Consider the following 15,735-nt stretch of genomic DNA (forward strand, 5'->3'; position numbering starts at 1 on the left):
GCAAAGTCAGTAGAGGCTGAAGCCAGAAGACAGAAAGGAAGTAAGTGATGAAGCAGGATCCTAAAGGAATAGGAAGAAATGGATCTAGATCACAAAAGGGACTGATCTGGAATAAGCCACCGAGTTGGAAAGAAAATATAGATTAAGGATGGTTAAGTGTAGATCCATTTATAAATTGGTGATGGGGGCAGAACAAAGGGATGGCATAGAATAGAAAGTTGGAGAAGTTTGTTGAAAAAGAAGGCTGGCGGGTTGAGAGTTAGAAAATTGTTTGAAGAGGGTGCCAACCATTTGAAATCTGAGAGGAATAGGAAATGGACTGATAGGCAATAATGGGGGTCCAGGTGGCCACTGGATTATTGTAAATCTGTAGAGATGCCAGTATACACAGCGGTGTGATTTTTTTTTTTTTTTTAATAGCAGTGCTTGGCATCTGAGACATAAATTTGGATTTCACAGGCAGGACCAATCTGAGGAATGAGTGTGCTGATATGAAAATAAGGAGAATATGGAGTTCCTGTCTTGGCACAGTGGTTAACGAATCCAACTAGGAACCATGAAGTTTCGGGTTCAACCCCTGGCCTTGCTCAGTGGGTTACGGATCCCGTGTTGCCGTGAGCTGTGGTGTGGGTTGCAGATGCGGCTTGGATCCTGCGTTGCGTGGCTCTGGCATAGGCTGGCGGCTACAGCTCCGATTAGACCCCTAGCCTGGGAACCTCCATATGCCGCGGGTACAGCTAAGAAAAGACAAAAAAAGAAAAAAAAAGAAAAAGAAAAGGAAAATAAGGAGAATATATAATTGTTGCCCCGGACAGGTAGAGAAAATAATGAAGATAGGAAGGGGAGTTAGATAAACATGGAGAAAGTAAAAATGTAAAGGCATAGCAATGATCTAATGTAAAATGATCTTATTTTATTTTGCCTTTTAGGGCCGCACCTGTGACACATGGAAGTTCCCAGGCTAGCGGATGAATGAGAGCTGCAGCTGCTGGCCTATGTCACAGCCACAGAAACTCGGGATCCGAGCAGAGTCTGCAACCTACACCATAGCTCAAGGCAGCTTAACCCACTGAGTGAGGCCAGGAATTGAACCCACATTCTCAGGGATACTAGTCAGATTCATTTCCGCTGAGCCAGATGGGAACTCCAATAAAATTACTATTATTTTTTTCGTCTTTTGTCTTTTTAGGGCCACATCTACGGCACATGGAGGTTCCCAGGATAGGGGTGTCTAATCGGAGCTATAGCTGCTGGCCTACACCAGAGCCATAGCAACACCAGATCCTGTCAGCTCACAGCAACGCCAGATCCTTAACCCACTGAGCAGGGCACCAGGGATTGAACCCGCAACCTCATGGTTCCTAGTCAGATTAGTTTCCACTGCACCATGATGGGAACTCCCAATAAAATTATTTTAAATGAAGTCCAGGGCATATGGAGCAAAGGAACAGAGTCCCATCTCCCATAGATTAGATGCCTAAGAACAACCTATCTGTCCCAGTGACAGCTGACATTATCGGTGTGGTCTCGGTGAGGTTTCTGGTGCCCAAGAAAGAAGAAAATATGACAAACTCACCAAACAGTCACGCTGCAGGGTCTTGCATAGAGCACTGTACATATCAGCATCCAAAAAGAGACCATCAGGGATGTCTTGTAAGAAGTCCAGGTCTTTAAGGGTGGGGAGAGGCTTCTCTCGCTCTTTCTGAGAAGCCCGCCTTTTGTAGGTTGAGCCCTTGAGGTCATATTTGATATGCATCTTGACTGACCGTGGTAAGAGATTGTTCATCACAACAATTCGAATGTTCTTACCACCTGCCTGCACACAGTAGAGTCCATAGAACTTAGGCAGCAAAGTCCGAGGGTTCTGGTTGAGGTTCTGAGGGCAAGAAAGTAAAAAGAAGTAGGAGGGCAAGTTAGTAGATTTTTACTTTTGTCTTTTTAGGGCCGAAACCTCGGAGAGAGGCTGGAGTACAGTGGGGAGAACATTCCTTTCTTTCTTTTTTTTTTTTTTTTGTCAAGTTAGCAGATTTTCAGTGAAACTCAGGGCAAAAGCTGCCACCCACCTTCGCCTGCTACGTGGGAATCAGATACAATCTGCCTGCCTATAAGCCCACACCATATTTATTTAAAGCATCTATTCAATAATGGGATCACCACCAAGCTAAGCCACAGACCTGCAATATAACAAACAGTCAGGGTACTAAAATTATGATGAATATATTCCTTCAGAGAGGTTTAAGAGAAGCACTGAAAAAGTCTTAACCCTTAGCCTTCTATATAATATATTTCACAAGTATGAAGGGAGGCAAAGCAGAGTTCCCTAACTTCTCTATCACCTCCAAGAGCTCTCAACAGCATAAAAATGAAAAAGGTACTATCAAGGGAAGTAACCAACTTCATTCCCTAATCTAGGAGCTGGACTAAGAGTGGAAAACAAAGCCATCACTGAATCTTGCCTTTGGGTAGAAGGGTCTAAATTAAGTAATCCCTAAAATAGGACAGATAAACAAAACACCCTTTAGCCACAGAGAGGCAAAAGAGATGGAACCAAAAGCATAAAAATTAACTACAGTCTTAAGACAGAGGTGCTAACACTGTTTTGCCCTGCTGATGATGGCCTCCCCAGCCTTGTTCAGAAGTGGAATGGGCAGCACTGGCAGCCAGTGCTCTTCTCCGCCTTACCATGTAGTATCCTGGAAGCAGCTTCTGCAGAAACTCCGCCTCTTTGTGCTGGACAGTTTTAATGATGAATTCGTCATCACTGGACACGTAGAAGAGGGAACCACTAGCCCCAGAATTGCAGAGTTCAATCAGCGGCTCACTGCAGAGGGAGTACTGGGGCCCAGAGAGAAGACAGCAAGAGGTTCAAAGATACCAGAGCATGCCCAACCAGAAATCAACTACAGATGAAATTCTATTCCAAAGAAACACTAGAGGGAGCTCCCTGGTGTCTCAGTGGGTTAAAGATCATGTTGCCGCTGCTGTGGCCCAGGAACTTCCACATGCTGCAGGTGTGGCAACAAACAAACAACAACGACATTAGAGCAGGAGTGTGGAGAGAGGGTCTGCCTTTGGAACTATCCCTCTGATCCTGGAGTCCCAGGGTCCTGAGATCCAGAAGCTTACCAAGTAATCATCAGGCCGGATACCAAATAACTCCCGAAAGTAGCGGAAGGCAACCGGTGCATAAGTCTTGAACCGAAAGTCATTGTAGTGATGAGCAGGGGTCAGGTTGCTCCCTTCACTGTGGGGTTTAAATAGAAGAAGGCATAACTTTCCAGTCCCTGCCATCTAGGGAACCCGCACCCTGGGAAGACAGTCACCGAGAGGCAGGTCCATACATCCCTCCTGAAATAACCCAAAGGAATGGATGAGTCAGTTACATAATGGGACAAAGGAACAACAGGGGAATTAAGACATGGGCACGGGGAATCAGATTACCTCCTACCCAATGCACTGAATTGTTTTTTAGGCTCAGTCCATAGGCCAGAAGGCTCATGGAAGCATCCAAAGGACAGCATCTGCTCTCCAAATTCTCCAGTCCTACATCACCCTGATTAAAACCAGGTTAAGGATTGGATGCATGCCTAAATTAGACATGAATCCCTAAAATGCCCTGATGTTGGTATGAAAAAAAAACATTTTCCAGGACATTCCCTTGAACATTAAGCTCTGTACCTCGGGAAGAAGATACTCTCCACCACATAGAAGTCTTGCATGAGGACATCACGTTCTGGTTTGGTACTCAGGCTCCCCACAGTGTGAGTAATGCCTAACTGGATGGCACCTTTTAAGGCTGATGAGGTTGTCTGAAAAACAAAAGAAAAAAGAGGAAAGTTTCTAGTATTAAATCTGATCATTGCAATAAAAACTCAGGAGAGAAGGATCAGAAGGGGCATTGAAAAGCAAATGACTTTCTGACAGTTCAGGCTAAACTGGGGCAGTCCAGTTCTACATGGCAGTTAAGCCTGCAAAGATTGGAAGGACATGGAGACACAGAGTAGCAAAGCTGGGACTGTCTGAGCCAGCCTTGGCTAGACAAAGTATTCCCTCCTACCCATATCTACACTCGGAAGATACACTGTATTGAGCTAATAATGTTAGGTTTCACTGCAAAGGTTCCTGCCTCCAGAGTACAGAGGGCCCTCCAAACATATTATTCATCTGATATAGCATGTAACTAAAATAACTGATATTCTGACTATCTGGTTTCTGAAGCTTCAGTCCTCTAAGGCAAGGCCTGACTGGTGTCCCAAGGACAACAGTGACAATAAAAAAAAAATCTGAAGAAGAAAGCCTGAAGGACTCAAATTATTTTTAAGAGAAGTATTTAATTTAAAATTATCGGAGTTCCCGTGGTGGCGCAATGGTTAACGAATCCGACTAGGAACCATGAGGTTGCGGGTTCGGTCCCTGCCCTTGCTCAGTGGGTTAACAATCTGGCGTTGCCGTGAGCTGTGGTGTAGGTTGCAGACGCGGCTCGGATCCTGCGTTGCTGTGGCTCTGGCGTAGGCCAGTGGCTACAGCTCCGTTTCGACCCCTAGCCTGGGAACCTCCATATGCCTCGGGAGCGGCCCAAGAAATAGCAAAAAGACCAAAAAAAAAAAAAATCAATACTATGGTCAAAACACAAATACGAGAGGCCCCTCATAATCCAGGATTCCAATATCACAGGAAAATGTCTTATTATCTAGATCTACACTACCCAATGTAGTAGCTACTAGCTACACTTTAAAGTTAATTGAAATTTAATTTAATTTAGAAATCACTTCTTCAGTCTTACTACATTCAGGCATGATTATGGCTACCACATTAGATAACACAGATATAGCACATTTCAATCACTTAGAAAGTTCTATTGGACAATTTTGTTCTAAGTGATCTCCCTTAGAGAGCTATTACTTGTATTTCTATCTAGTCCTCATCAGACATTAAAATCATAACTATTTTTTTAAGTGTCTGTCTCTCCAATTAGACAAGAAACTCATCTTTTTGTCCTTGTGTTCAGCACATAAAAAGAGCTCAATAGAGAGTTCTCCTGCGCCACAGTGCTTGAGGATCTAGCATTGTCACTATAGCGGCTCAAGTAGCTACTGTGTATGGGTTTGAGCCCTGGCTTGGGAATTCTTAAATGCTGTGGTTGCAGCAAAAAAAAAAAAAAAAAAAAAAGAGCTGGAATTCCCATTGTGGCCACTGTGGCTCAGCATTAACAAATCTGACTAGTATCCATGAGGTTGTGGGGTTTGATCCATGGCCTCACTCAGTGGGTTAAGGAGCCAGTGTTGCCATGAGCTATGGTGTAGGTTGCAGACACTGCTCAGATCTTCTGTTGCTGTAGCTGTGGCGTAGGCCAGCAGCTGCAACTCCAATTGGACCTCTAGCCTGGGAGCCTCCATATGCTGTGAGTGCAGCCCTTAAAGACAAAAAGACAAAGCAACAACAAAAAAGAGAAATTTAAACACATATACAGATGTGGGAGTTCCCGCTGTGGCTTAGCAGGTTAAGAAACCTGACTTAGTGTCTGTGAGGATGTGGGTTTGATCCCTGGTCTTATTTGGTAGGTTGAGGATCCAGAGTTGTCACAAGCTGTGGCACAGGCCTGCAGCTGTAGCTCTGATTTGAACCCTAGCCCTCGAACTTTCATATGCCACAGGTATGGCTATAAAAGGGAAAAAAAAGAAACACATATACAGATGTGGGAGATAGTTCACCCTTTGTGAAGTAAATTTTATAATTTTTTTTTGTCTTTTTGCCTTTTCTAGGGCTGCTCCCGCGGCATATGGAGGTTCCCAAGCTAGGGGTCAAATCGGAGCTGTAGCCGCTGGCCTACGCCTGAGCCACAGCAACGCAGGATCCGAGCCATGTCTGCAACCCACACCACAGCTCACGGCAACGCCGGATCCTTAACCCACTGAGCAAGGCCAGGGATCGAACCCACAACCTCATGGTTCCTAGTCGGATTCGTTAACCACTGCGCCACGACAGGAACTCCATGAAGTAAATTTTAAAGTTCAAATTATGTGATGGCTATTGTGCAAAGGTTTGGGGTACCAAGAAACGGGATAGAACTTGGAGAATAATATCAAGGAGACAGAACTACCCTTCCTGGAGTAATTCCCAGGCCAGGGATTGAATCCAAACAGCATAGGCATGGCAATGTCAGATCCTAAACCCACTGCACCATGGTGGGAAGTCCTAGACACACCTTTTTATATGTTGTCTCTCCTGAGGAATCAACACCTCGGTGGCCTATTTTCTTCATGGGCATGCCAGAGGCATAAAGCACCTAGAAAAAAAAGTCGAGATTAGTATATGATTCCCATGTAATACACCAAACACTACCATAATGGTACAACAAAATAAAACACTCAACACACCCTTTTTAGGTTAAGGACATTTTGTAAAATCTTCAGAAGAGCCACACCATTCAAACACATAGCTATATTGTTGCTTGCCAAAAAATTAATTCCAAAGGACACACATTTCACCTTCGGTCCTCAGAAAATAAAAATGAGTATCATTAAAGAAAAGTAGAGGCGTTCCCTAGTGACTCAGCTGGTTAAGGATTCAGCATTGTCACTCTGGGTACAGCTGTGATGCGGGTTTGATTCCTGGCCTTGGAACTTTTTGCATACTGTGGGCACAGATGAGAGAAAAAAGAAAAGAAAGAAAGAAAGAAAGGGAGGGAGAAAGGAAGGAAGAAAGAGAAAAGTAGACACAGGGGAAGTAGGAAATAGCGGCTCCAGAAAAAAGAACAGACTCTCACATTTATAAAAGCAATAAAGTAGTAGAACTCCACTGACCTAGCTTCCTTTCAGAAATTACTACCCCTCTAACCTTCAACCCAACATGAACACTATTTGCTCAAACTGAAGTCACCAGCAGAAATGAGTGATCTAGCCACTGGCAAATGGAAGTACTGCAAGCCCAGGAATTAAAAAGCTGAGGCGGGAGTTCCTGTTGTGGCTCAGCGGAAACAAATCTGACTAGTATCCATGAGGACACAGGCTGTACCCTATGCTTTGCTCAGTGGGCTAAGGAATCTGGCATTTTGCTGTGAGCTGTGGTGTAGATTGCAGATGCGGCTTGGATCCCACATTGCTGTGGCTGTGGCTGGCAGCTGCAGATCCGATTCACCTCTAGCCTGGGAACCTCCATATGCTGTGGGTATGGCCCTAAAAAGACGGAGGGAAAAAAAAAAAGCTGAGGTATTAAGATGAATGAATTCTGTAAGGTAAGGGCCTCAGTGCCTGAACAGATTCCTGGCAACTTGATATGGCTTTGTTTTCTACTCACATGACAGCCTCTGAGAAAAGTAAGAGGTAAAAATCTGTGGCATAGGGCTTAGAAGGCTATTCTTCACAGCCAAGATGCCAGCACAACAGATGTGAAGGTATTCTTCATGATGTCAATACTCATTAAATTAATAAGCCAGAAGGCAAAGACTATTGGAAATAGGATGTAATGATCTTAGGGCCTGATATTAAAGTTCTACTCTTCTTGCTAAGGCCCTTAGTGTCAAAAGATTCTCAGTATATAACCTGATGGATCCTGGAAGATATTCTGAGAGAAACACCTAAAATCCTACGCCAAAAGAGTTTGCATTGTGAGGCCCTGTCCACAAAACCCAGGAGAAATGCAAGAAGTAAAAAGAGGGTTGGGAAATACTCCATGGGAAGTATTAAGCAAATATAAGATATTTCACACAAAAAAGAAAACTTAGGAGTCAATAGTTTCAGTATAGTTAAAAGAAGTTCACCATATTCACTGAAGCTGTGCAATCAGGAGGTATTAACAGCAAAAACAGAGAGTAAGCTTTAGTGTCAGCCTAGTTTTGAATTTCAACCACTTCTTCTTTTCTTTTTTCTGGCCACCTCACAGATTAAACCTGCGTACCAGTGCTTCAGAGACACTGCCAATCCCATTGTGCCCCAGCAGGAATTCCAAATCCCAACCTTGTTAATGTCACCCATTAATTGTGAGACACTGGGCAAGCTATAGAACCTCTAATCCTCACTTTCTTCATCTGTAAAACATGGATAACAGCAGTATGTAACCTCATAGGGGCTCTTTGCAGGATTAAATAAGAATATTTATATAAGGCACTGGGTACACTGCATTTGATACATTAAAAAATGCTCAAAGGGAGTTCCCTGGTGACCTAGCAATTAAGAATCCAGTGTTGTTAACGTTGTGGCACAGGTCCAATCACTGGCCCAGAAACTTCCACATGCCATGGGTGCAGCAAAAAAAAAAATTCAGTAAGTCTGAGCTATTATTAACATTCATAATAAATTGTGCAAAAGTGAGTTGTATAAATTACTAGCCTAACAAAGAGATATAAGATTCTTATCTAGATTCCAAGATCCAAGTAGGGTGACAATAAGGATGTCATAAACAGGTATCCTTCTATCCCAGAATTAAAGTTTTAGAACTACTATATCAATACAAAACTCACCTCAGATGCCATGGGTCTCTTGATTCCAGACGCTGTTAAAAGTAAATAAAAACAATCATAAGCGTGTACACACACCCACACAATCTCTATCAAGCACACTGATGAAACAATTAGGAACTAGGTCACACTCAACCTGAAAATGAATTCCTGCCTCTTGTTCAGTGGTGCCAGATCCTTTTTAACAGGGATTTAAATGTTCCTTCCTTTCCCTCCTCCACACTCACAGAGCCCTTATACATATTCCATTCTTCTTCTAGTCCTTGTTCTTACACAAGGGTTTATATTTTCCCTAGGAAAATAGTTAATATTTTCCCTGTTTTTGATACATTTAACCTCAGAGCCAGAGGTTCTTGTTTGATACCATGGCTGAAAGAGAAAGGGCATAAGACATATATAAAAAATAATGAAATTCTGTCATTTCCAATAATGTGGATGGACCTAGAGGGTATTATGCTTAGTGAAATAAGTCAAAACAAAGACAAATACTGTTATCACTTGTATGTAGAATCTTAAAAATAAAACAAACAAATGTATATAACAAAGCAGAAACAGACCACAGATACAGAGAACTAGTGGTTACCACTGGGGAGAGAAAAGGGGAGAAAGGGTAGTTTAGGAGTAGGGGATTAAGAGACACAAACGACTATATATAAAATAAACAGGCAACAAAGATATATTGCACAGCACAGGGAAATATAGCCATTATTGTGTAATAACTTAAAAGAGAGTAAAATCTATAATAATATTGAATAACTATGTTGTGTACCTGAAACTAATATAAATCAATTATATTTCATTTAACAAAAAGGTTGGCCTATGGAGATGAAGCAGCTCAGGATGGGAAAATGCAAAGTCAAAATAATGACAGAGCATTCAGTGCAGGTAGAAACTGATTCTACATTCCTATATCCTTTTTTTTGTTTGTTTGTTAGGGGCTGTATTCGTGGCATATGGAGGTTCCCAGGCAAGGGGTCAAATCGGAGCTGTAGCCACCGGCCTACATCAGAGCCACAGCAATGCAGGATCCGAGCCACATTTTGACCTACACCACAGCTCATGGCAACGCCAGATCCTTAACCCACTGAGCAAGGCCAGGGATCGAACCCGCAACCCCAAACCCCATGGTTCCTAGTCAGATTCTCGTTTCCGCTGTGCCACAATGGGAACTTCTCTATAACCTTGTCTTGATTTCTGCTGTAAACCCAACAGGAATTTGTTGGTATTTACTTACTTACTAAAGTAAGTTTTACTTGCTAAATATTTAACCTGCATAGATGTAAGATAACTGTGTAATTTTCTTTTTTAGGGCATACTTGCATATAGAAGTTCCCAGGCTAGGGGTCCAATCAGGGCTGCAGCTGCTGGCCTACGCCACAGCCACACCAGATGCCAGCTGCATTGTGACCTACATCACAGCTCATGACAGCACCAAATCCTTAACCAATTTAAAGAAAAAAGAGGATCTGGCATTGTCACTGCTGAGGCATGGGTTCAATCCCTGGCCTAAGAACTTCCTCACATTGCGGACGCAACCAAAATAAAAGTGACTAAAAGACTATTATCTACAGGAAAAAAAAAAAAAAAAACCCTCAAAGATTATATCATTTTTTTTTTTCTTTTTAGGGCTGCAGACATGGAACATGTAAGTTCCTAGGCTAGGGGTCAAATCAGAGCTGCAGCCACAGCAAGGTCAGATATGAGTCACATCTGTGACATACACCACAGCTCATGGCAACTTCAGATCTGTAACCCACTGAGCGGGGCCAGGGATTGAACCAGCGACCTCATGGATACTAGTTGAGTTCGTTACCGCTAAGCCACAATGGGAACTCCAGTTAGATCAATTCTTAAGGGTCTGTCATGCTTATAACTTTCATCCATGATCACACTGGAGACATGATCACTCAAGGAAACAGACCTTTCTCTCACTACATATTGGAGAATGTTGGCCTTTTTTCTTCAAGTACTACTGATATATTACTTTGATCTAGTTCTAAGGAATTCAGAAAGAACAAAGATTAGCCAATTTATCAACTATAATAAAAAGATTAGCCAGTTTAAGGAAAATTAAAAAGAAGAATCTAAATGGGATGAACCCTCAATAATATAAAGATTAATGGTGGAGGAGTTCCTGTTGTGGTTCAGTGGTTAACAAATTCGACTACTAGGAACCATGAGGTTGCAGGTTCAATCCCTGGCCTTGCTCAGTGGGTTAAGGATCCAGCGTTGCGGTGAGCTGTGGTGTAGGTTGCAGACATAGATCCTGGCATTGCTGTGGCTCTGGCATAGGCCGGTGCCTACAGCTGCGATTAGACCCCTAGCCCAGGAACCTCCATGTGCCCCAGGTGCAGCCCTAGAAAAGACAAAAAGACCCAAAAAAAGTAGCTTGTAAAAAAAGAAGAAAAAAAAAAAGATTAATGGTGGAATTCCTGCTGTGGCACAATGGCATTGGCAGCATCTCTGGAATGCTGGGACACAGGTTCGATCTCAGGCCAGGCACAGTGGGTTAAGAATCCAGTGTTGCCACAGCTGTAGGTCGTATCTGCAGCTTGGATCTGATTCCTGGCCCAGGAACTCCATATACTATGGGGCAGCCAAAAAAAAAAAAAATTAATGGTAAAACAGAAAGAGACAAGATAGCATTAAGAGCCACCAGGTAAAGCTCTGATTATGAGTAAGACCAATGATCAAGGGCCCTGAGAATTTCAGAATATAGCTAGGCTCAAAGAAGAGACTGTGGTAGCCTTAGGAGTACAAAGGCCACAGACAAAGCATTACTGGTACTAAGAGGCAAAGCAGCAAAATTTCCTTCCCCTAGTAAGTCAGAGTAACAAAATTAAGGGGAACAGATGATTTTCAATCCTCTTCCCCAAAAAGGAGGCAAGGGAAATGTCATCTAGCTGTTAGAAGGATGTGCTTCATAAAATGATTCAGAAACTTAAAAACCGGCAGTCCAACAAACTATGCTTTTTGTAGGATCCTTCATCTTCAATCAGGTGGACTTCAGGTAAAAAGACCATTTTAGGACTGGAACACTAAGTTAAAGCTTCCATGAACAACAAACCAGGACGCACTTTGATTAAAACTGCTACTGGGAGTTCCCTGGTGGTCTAGTGGTTAGGACTCAGTGCTTTTACTACCATGGTCCAGTTCAATCCCTGATGTGGGAACTGAGATCCCACATTAAGACACTGTACACTGTGGCCAAAAAACCAAAAACAAGAAAAGCTGCTACTGATTTATGGCAAAATTTAAGGCATCCAGAAAACGTAAACTTTTTATATCTTAAAACCATTTAGGGAGTTCCCGTTGTGGCGCAGTGGTTATCGAATCCGACTAGGAACCATGAGGTTGCGGGTTCAGTCCCTGCCCTTGCTCAGTGGGTTAACGATCCGGCGTTGCCGTAAGCCGTGGTGTAGGTTGCAGACGCGGCTCGGATCCCGCGTTGCTGTGGCTCTGGCGTAGGCCGGTGGCTACAGCTCCGATTCGACCCCTAGCCTGGGAACCTCCATATGCCGCGGGAGCGGCCCAAGAAATAGCAAAAAAAAAAAAAAAAAAGACAAAAATTTAAAAAACAAACAAACAAAAAAACATTTAGATGAGCGAGCCAATACGCTATTTAAAAATCAGAAGACTTGGGAGTTCCCACTGTGGTACAGTGGGTTAAGGATCCAGTCTTGCTACAGCTGTGGCAGAGGTCGCAGCTCCAGCTCATATTCAATCCCTGGCCTGGGAACTTCTATATGCCACAGGGGTGGCCAAAAAAGAAAAATAAGGAGGAGTTCCTGTTGTGGCTCAGCAGTTAACAAACCTGACTAGCATCCATGAGGACGAGGGTTTGATCCCTGGCCTTGCTCAGTGGGTTAAGGATCTGGAGTAGTCGCAAGCTGTGGTGTAGGCTGCAGATGCGGCTTGGATCCAGCACTGCTGTGGCCCTAGCGTAGACCAGCTCCAACTGGACCCCTAGCCTGGGAACCTCCAAATGAAGTGGGTGTGGCCCTAAAACGACAAGAAGACCAAAAAAAAAAAGAAATGAAAAGAAAAAAAAATCAGAAGACTTGGGTTCAGGGAGTTCCCATCGTGGTGCAGTGGAAACAGATCCGACCAGGAACCATGAGGTTGTGGGTTCGATCACTGGCCTCGCTCAGTAGGTTGAGGATCTGGTGTGCCATGAGCTGTGGTGTAGGTTGCAGATGCAGCTCAGATCTGATGTTGCTGTGGCTGTGGCATAAGCCAGCAGCTACAGCTCTGATTCAACCCCTAGCCTGGGAACCTCCATATGCTGCAGGTGTGGCCCTAAAATAAAGATAAAAAAAATAAATAAATACTTGGCTTCAAATCCCTGTTATTCGGGCAAATTGCTAACTAAAAAAAAAGGGAACCTATATTAGAAGGTTTATGTAAAGATGAAAGATAAACTAAATCAAAGTATTTCATGGACTGTGACATGCTATACAAATGTTATCATATGCGATTTCTAATGTAAGAGGCAAGTTAGGCCCACAGGAAGGGTTAATGTTCAATTACCTAGACCTTCATGAAATTCTAATTAGCATGTTAAAGTTCTTAGCTCCTCCAAAAACCCTCAGCCTTCTCCTCCCTTTGGCAAGTGTACAAGCAACTACAGAATCAGTGATTCTCAATGAGGAAATCAGTATGCTTTCAATTGAGAAGAAAACACTGATTCTGGCCTCCTTGGTCAGTGCTTGGCTTATCCCTTCCTCTTACCCCAGATGAAGGAGTTTGGAGGGATCTGCAGAATCAAGAGCCAACAGCCTCTTCTAGAACATAACCTTCTGCATGAAGGAGTTCACTGGACCAAGGTAAACAACAGTGAGGAGAAAAAAGAAGCAAGGTAAGTGATTAAGTGACTTCACAGCAGAGAGTATGTTTGGGGCTTTCTTAGAAACTCCCTAAAAGTTCTACTTTGCTACCTTTCCTAGTTTTATCACACAGACACATAGCTCTAGGATTGCTACTCTTTTGCTTGTAAAGTACCCAGAATGAGGGTGGGAGAAATTCACTCAGTAGAATATGGTGCCGATTACTTAGCTATCTGCAACTGCGAAGCTTGGATTAATACCGAGAACACCACTGCTGAAGCAGTTAGAAGGATATCAGGGTCCAAATAATGATAATTAGAACAAGTAACACAGGAAGGAGGATCAGGACCTAAGACTTGCTCTCTTCCTTGCCTGAAGTCTTGCCCCTAGGGAACAGATCAGAGCTCCAACCAAGAAGAATAGACAAGAAGAGAAAAATATCTAGAGAATTGTATCAGTGTTGCTGTGTCCACGAGAAACCCAGTAAGAGCAGAGTGACATTTCAAGGAACTAGATACCACCTGCTAAGGCTTGACCATTTGGCTCAAGGTTCTCCCAATGAGAAAATGCCTACTGAGGTTGAAGAGTCATCAGCACTGTACCTGCTCATCTCATCATCAAGCTTTCTCTTCAGAAGGGAGAGGAGGAAGAAGTGGAAAAAAAGAGAGAAGGCCAACTCAGCATGCCAACATCCAGCTTAGTAACGCCATCCAGCTAATATTTACAGAGAATGAGATTCATCCCTGTGGATAAGACTAGAGTATTACTCAAAAGAAAGTTTTCTAGCGTGTTGTGGAAAAATACCCTCTGAAAAGTATATGCTATCATTTTATAATCCACATCCACAATCCATACACATCATCCTCATTTTAGGGGGGAAACTGAGTGTAGGCAGAGTAATAACGTTTTGTTTTGCTTTTAGGGCCGTACCCTTGGCATCTGGAAGTTTCCAGGCTAGGGGTCGAACTGGAGCCACAGGTGCTGGCCCATACCATAGCCACAGCAATGCCAGATCTGAGCCACATCTGCGACCTACAACACAGCTCAGAGCAACGCTGAACCCCAACCCACTGAGCAAGGCCAGGGATTGAACCTGCACTCAACCTGCACCAGTGGAAACTTTCAGAGTCCTAATGTTATAGTTACCCTTCCTCAGGGAAAAAACCTTTCTCTGTGAGGAATTTGGGACCTGCCTGTCCCCATCGAAGCCAAAACTCTGTGAAGGATTATTACTTAAATGCCTACATTATCATCAGTCCACACTAGGCAATGTGGCATATGCTACAAGAGAGAACACATTACCCAAGCATAGGTATAAAAGCTAAGGGCTTGGAGTTCCTGTTGTGGCTCAGTGGTTAATGAATCTGACTAGGAACCATGAGGTTGCGGGTTCGATCCCTGGCCTCAAGCTCAGTGGGTTAAGGATCCGGCAGTTGCCGTGAGCTGTGGTGTAGGTCGCAGACGTGGCTCGGATCCCGCGTTGCTGTGGCTCTGGCGTAGGCCGGTGGCTACAGCTCTGATTCGACCCCTAGCCTGGGAACCTCCATATGCCGTGGAGTGGCTCAAGAAATGGCAAAAAGACAAAAAACAAAAACAAAAACAAAACAAAACAAAAAAGCTGAGGGCTTGCTATAAATGCTATAGACAAAGTCCTAAGCCAGTTTCTCCTCGCTGGCTCAATTTTAATACATCTCAGCACCAGTTCAATGCTGGATTATTTCTGTTCTACAACCCCCTCCATCATTTTTCAGTAACTATTTATTGATCATTGGTTATATGTCAGGAATTATGCTAGGCACTATAGACAAAGAGTTATGTATTCCTGACCTGGAAAAGTTTATGATATCTCTACCTTTTTTTTTCACTGCATGGGTATCTTCATTATCCTATTTCTCCTTAATGCTGACTATAAGACTAAACTGAAATGCTAACACAGTTTTAGAAAGGTTATAGGGGGTGGGGGTGGAGGTGGGGCAATCTGCTGATCCATGACAGAAAGTCCAAACGACACTATTTTTATTGACAGGATTAACAGTAGAATCCTCCTTCAGTTCCTCTCAATAAAATAAACAATAACAAGGAGTTCTCGTCGTGGTGCAGAGGAAACGATCTGAATAGGAACCATGAGGTTATGGGTTCAATCCCTGACCTCGCTCAGTGGGTCAAGGATCTGGCACTGCCATGAGCTTGTGGTGCAAGTCACAGACAAGGCTTGGATCTCAAGTTGCTGTGGCTGTAGTATAGGCTGGCAGCTGCAGCTCAGATTAGACTCTTAAGTCTGGGAACCTCCATATGCTATGGGTATGGCCCCTAAAAAGCAAAACAAAACAAAAAAACAAACCACACACAAAAAAACAATAATAGGAATTCCCATCATGGCTCAGTGGTTAACGAATCCGACTACGAAGTTTCGGGTTCGATCCCTGGCCTTGCTCAGTGGGTTAGGGATCTAGT

The 15,735-nt window shown here is 43.4% G+C and overlaps 1 protein-coding gene across 1 annotated transcript in view; it reads right to left on the bottom strand.

Moving 5' to 3' along the window:
* PIP5K1A (phosphatidylinositol-4-phosphate 5-kinase type 1 alpha) overlaps positions 1 to 15,735 on the bottom strand; it is a 42,998-nt gene that overhangs the window by 12,822 nt on the left and 14,441 nt on the right. The window contains 6 exon segments of the mRNA XM_047784673.1: positions 1,577 to 1,876; positions 2,683 to 2,835; positions 3,127 to 3,244; positions 3,679 to 3,809; positions 6,206 to 6,286; positions 8,459 to 8,490. Of these exon segments, the coding sequence (XP_047640629.1) occupies positions 1,577 to 1,876; positions 2,683 to 2,835; positions 3,127 to 3,244; positions 3,679 to 3,809; positions 6,206 to 6,286; positions 8,459 to 8,470 (795 nt within the window). The 5' untranslated portion in view covers positions 8,471 to 8,490.

This window comes from Phacochoerus africanus, chromosome 6 (assembly GCF_016906955.1).
Source record: "Phacochoerus africanus isolate WHEZ1 chromosome 6, ROS_Pafr_v1, whole genome shotgun sequence".
Taxonomy (NCBI): domain Eukaryota; kingdom Metazoa; phylum Chordata; class Mammalia; order Artiodactyla; family Suidae; genus Phacochoerus; species Phacochoerus africanus.